The sequence below is a fragment of the Tupaia chinensis genome, unplaced genomic scaffold, assembly GCF_000334495.1.
Source record: "Tupaia chinensis unplaced genomic scaffold, TupChi_1.0 Scaffold144899_1, whole genome shotgun sequence".
Classification (NCBI taxonomy): Eukaryota; Metazoa; Chordata; class Mammalia; order Scandentia; family Tupaiidae; genus Tupaia; species Tupaia belangeri.
Genome location: NW_006204759.1, coordinates 595,919 through 600,202, shown reverse-complemented (window position 1 = coordinate 600,202; position 4,284 = coordinate 595,919). Strand labels below are relative to the sequence as shown.

Below are 4,284 nucleotides of genomic sequence, written 5' to 3'. Positions count from 1 at the left end.
CGGAAGAGGGCAAGTACTTATGGGCCATTGTCCTAAACTGGGAGAGCAGGGGGTCCTGCTGATTGCCCTTATGCTTCATCATTTCCCACCAGACGTCGAGGAAGAAGGCCACATCTTTGGAAGAAGTGTCAATAGTCATGTGCTCCAAAAAGCGTTCTAGTTCTGTGCGGCAGATGGTGGTTGGCAGGGCCATCAGAAGCTGGATGAAAAGCCCAGAAGCTTCCAGGGATTTGAGCAACTCAAAAAGGACTGTGTGATTGATGGTAGGGATCATGTTGCCTACTGAGAAGAACACATCTTCCTGCCACCGAGTCTCGGTGTCAGCAGGGGTCACAGGGCAAGGCTGAAGAACCTTGGCCCAGATGATGATCAGAGCTTTCTTCTTCCAGGCGAATGGCTGGGAATGTGCTGTGGCCGAGGAGATCTCCCTCAAGGCTTCCACAATGGGCTGCCCAACATGTTCCCAGTCAGACTTGGTCAATTCTGCCAGTGCTTTGGGGCGGAACAGCTGCTCGGCCAGCAAGAAGCCCCCATGCAGAATAGTCATTTCTTCACAGATATTCAAAGGTCCTGCAGAGAGAAGTCCATAAGATAGTGGAGTGATTTTTTTTCTCCCCAAAGTAGTAAGCAGAGGTTACTAGACAGTCAACAGTTAGTAGGATGGCTTCTCTATCGGGATTAGAGATGATAACATCAATGGGAGAAGGGGAAGAGCTGGTTATAAGAGCCACCACAGAGTTGGAGTCAAAAGGACTTAGCCAGGGAATTAAAAAACAACAAAGACTTCTACCTTTTCTGGCCCAGGACTGGGAGGACCACAGGACCCATTAGAAATAGGGAACAGAGGGACCAGCAGTTAGCTAAATGGCTATGTCGCTGGACTCCCATGTAGTTGAACACAGAGTCCTAGACCTGATGGCTTAAAACTCAAGCCGGGCATGTGTGCGTGTGTGCCCAAGATCCTGAGAGAAGAATGGAGAAGGGATTGCGGTGTGGCCATCCCCCCTGGGGGGTGATTTCTCACTTTCTGTCTCTGTCTTTCTGGCGAGTGTATGCACCCTATAGCAAAAACCTCTCTTAAAAAAAAGAAATAGGGAACAGAGAAAAATCAAAACAGCTTTGAGATGAAAAATTCAGTTTGAGTTATCTGGGATTAGAAGCAGAACATTAAGGAAGAAACGAGCCCCAGCAATGGAAATAGAGTCCAAGCTAAAGAGCAAAGTCAGCCCTGAAATGATTCTGGGAGTTGTCTCCCCAGAAGGGCACTAGAACCAAGGAAGGGAATGAGAGCCTTCAGAAGTGTGTGAAAGGAAAAGCTGAACTGCTGAGGCCAGACCCTTCAACAAAAAGACAGGCTAGCAAAAGATCTGGGGAGAAGGGCTTAGAGAACACAGATGGAACCAAACCACAGGGCTACCAAGTACATATCATGGAACATGACAATCAAACTCCGTAATGATACCTACCAAGGGGGACACAGCCTGAGGACAATGGGCACAGAAGCAATCACATAAGCCCTCCCTTCCCTCGTTTCTTTTACAGCCTTGCTTAGCAAACAGGTTTCAAACATTCTTCTGCCTTTCAGGGAAACAGTACACCCCACAGTTCAAGGACAAGCTATTCATGGCCCTGGTTGCAATGGTGGAAACTAGGGGGTAGGTAAACAAAACAAAACCTGCACTAGTTAAAGAATGAAAACTCTTTCCTTCAGTAAGCCAGGGAATGACAGACTTATTAAGGCAGACATCCTGGAAATGTAATCAGACAGGTTTACATTCCAGATCATTTAGAGGGGTGATCTTGAACACAAGGTCAGAGCCTCTGTTCTGCATATGTGGGGATACAGACTTCATGTCATGACAGCAAGGATCAAATGATATGTACCAGTCAAGCCCTTGGTACTGGGTTGGTACAGGTACCTCCTGCTCCTATCTCCCAGGGATGCTGTAAAGACTAAATAAGATAGAACCCCAATAATATTCTTCCTAGGACCAGCTAGGTGGTGAGGTGGTTAAGGTGTCTAGATCCCACATGGCTGACTGTGTGGTCCTGGGCAACTTGAAAAATACACGGGGTGTGCATGTGTATGTGCCCCAAATCCTGAGAGAATGGAAACAGGATTTGCAGTGTGGCCACCCCTCCTTGGGGATGCTTTCTCACTCCCCCCACCTTGATCTCTCTCCAGTGAGTGCACAAGCCTTATTAGCAAAATTTTAAAAAAGATTCAGCCTACAGGGTGGGCTCTGTGGCCTAATATTTAAGGGAGCTGGATCCCACATGGCTGATGAATCCTGGCCTGGGTGGCACACATGCTAGGTACATAGGCCTGCATGCTTAAAATCCCAACGGGATGGGGAAATGGAAAAGGGATTGCTGTGTAATCATACCCCATTGGGAGGTGCCTTCTGCCTTTCCCTTGTCTGTCAAGGACACACACCCTCTGGCAAAAAAAAAAAAAAAATTAAGATTCAGGCTTCAAAGAGCCTGATTAAATGTACAGTAAATGTTAGTTTCTTCAAACCTTTCCACTGGTGATAAGGCCAGAATCTTATCACTATTCTTTGCCTTCCCCAGCTCAGAAATCTGAAAAGGACACGTCTTTCTCAGGTGTGTTTCCTTTGGCCAGAAAGTAAAATCAGGGTATAAGTTCTGCTCACTATTCAGTATTTGACTCCTCTACCCTTTGCCAGGCCCAGTCCCTCATATCAAAAGCACATCCCCATTTTCAAAGGCCAAGATCCAGCAGAGAAAATACTGGTTCCTGGAGACCAAACAATATCCTGCTCCACGACCATTTATGAGAGCAGCAAAAGGCCAAAGGACGAACACTCTCATGCAACCCACTAGTGAAGGCAATTCATCCTGGCCCACAGCAGCTGAGCCAGACTTAGAGGGAGAGTCAGGTCGCTGAGGGTGGCGGATGTGTCTTTCTGGAGGTTATGACCCTTCTTTCTGGCTCATGCTATTCTCTCAGGATCCCCAAATATGTTCCCTATTACTTACATAAATTTAATTTTATTGCTCTATCAGCTCAGCTGAGCAGATGTCTGGCCCCCAACACCTGCCTTCCAGGCATGTTAAGTATGCACATGTGTACATGAGTAAGTCCCAGGGCAGTTAAAAACCCAAGTGCTTTGTCATCTGGTGCTTGTGTGTTCCAGGCAATGTGTGAGAAGATACACGTATAAGATCTCTTTTCATCTTTGAAACAACCTTTTGAGGACTGTTATTCCCATTTTAGAAATGGGAATATTGAGTCTGAGAAACAAATGGCTCCAAGTATCACGGCCACAAAGTCATGCGGCTGGGGCAGAAAAGACCACAGCAGCAGAGCTCCAAAGTCTTCAAGCTCTGCCATTCCATTACTGGAGGGCTGGCTAGGGACAGGGGCCACATTTCTCCACTACCTATTATTTCAGGCACATGTTGGGGCTCCTCAACCAGAGTCTCCCAGAGAGGTTCTTGGTCTTATCCCTTTAAGAGAATGTTCAGCAGGCTTGGCAAGGAGCTACCTATTTCTTTTGGCTCCCCTGCCCCAGTCTTCCAGACCTTGCCTATGAGTTTTCTGAATCAAGACGCAAGATGGTTCAAAACGTGCCATCTCAGCTGCTGCAGCTGCTCCCTGTAACTGCCAGGTGATGAGCGCTGCTCCCTGGAAGGCACTGTATGGGGCTGTGTACACGTGACTTCAACGAGAACTTCCCCCAAACTCTGTGAGGAAGGTACAGCGCCATCATCCCTGCATTCCCAATAAGGAAACTTGATGGGGTAATAAACTTGTTCAGGAACTTAGCAAGCGTTCAATAAGCGAGGCCGTCGGGCATCCGTGATTCCCCAGGCGAGCCCGGCGTTTCCCAAAGCACGTGCACTAACCCCGTCCCCTTTCAGGAGCTCATTTCACCTCTGCTCGTGTTTTTTTTTTTTCCCCCAAACGAAAGGGGAGTCAGGAGGGACAAGAAGCGGGTCAAGGAGAGGCGGGGTCGGGGCTAAAGTCCAGCCTCTGGACTCCGGTCTCCACCGACACCCCCAGCCCTCCAGAACCCTCCCCGACCCAGAGCATTTAGGCGGGGTCGGGCCTAAAGTCCAGCCTCTGGACTCCGGTCTCCACCGACACCCCCAGCCCTCCAGAACCCTCCCCGACCCAGAGTATTTTATTAGCCCGGCCAGCGCGGGAGTGCAACGGGGCAGCACCACGCTGGCTGTGCGTTGCGGGGCACGACCCGGCCGGGATGGGACGGGGGCAGGAAAAGCAGGGCACCCACCTAGGTCCATGGCGGCGACGCT

The 4,284-nt window shown here is 49.2% G+C and overlaps 1 protein-coding gene across 1 annotated transcript in view; it reads right to left on the bottom strand.

Moving 5' to 3' along the window:
* Positions 1-4,278, bottom strand: part of GEMIN4 (gem nuclear organelle associated protein 4) — a 7,230-nt gene extending 2,952 nt beyond the window's left edge. The window contains exons 1-2 of the mRNA XM_014583843.2: positions 4,263-4,278; positions 6-570 (exon numbers count right to left, since the gene is read on the bottom strand). Coding sequence (XP_014439329.1) covers positions 6-570; positions 4,263-4,272 — 575 coding nt within the window. The 5' untranslated portion in view covers positions 4,273-4,278. The remainder of the gene's footprint in view (positions 1-5; positions 571-4,262) is intronic.
* Between the last annotated feature and the right edge of the window lie 6 nt (positions 4,279-4,284).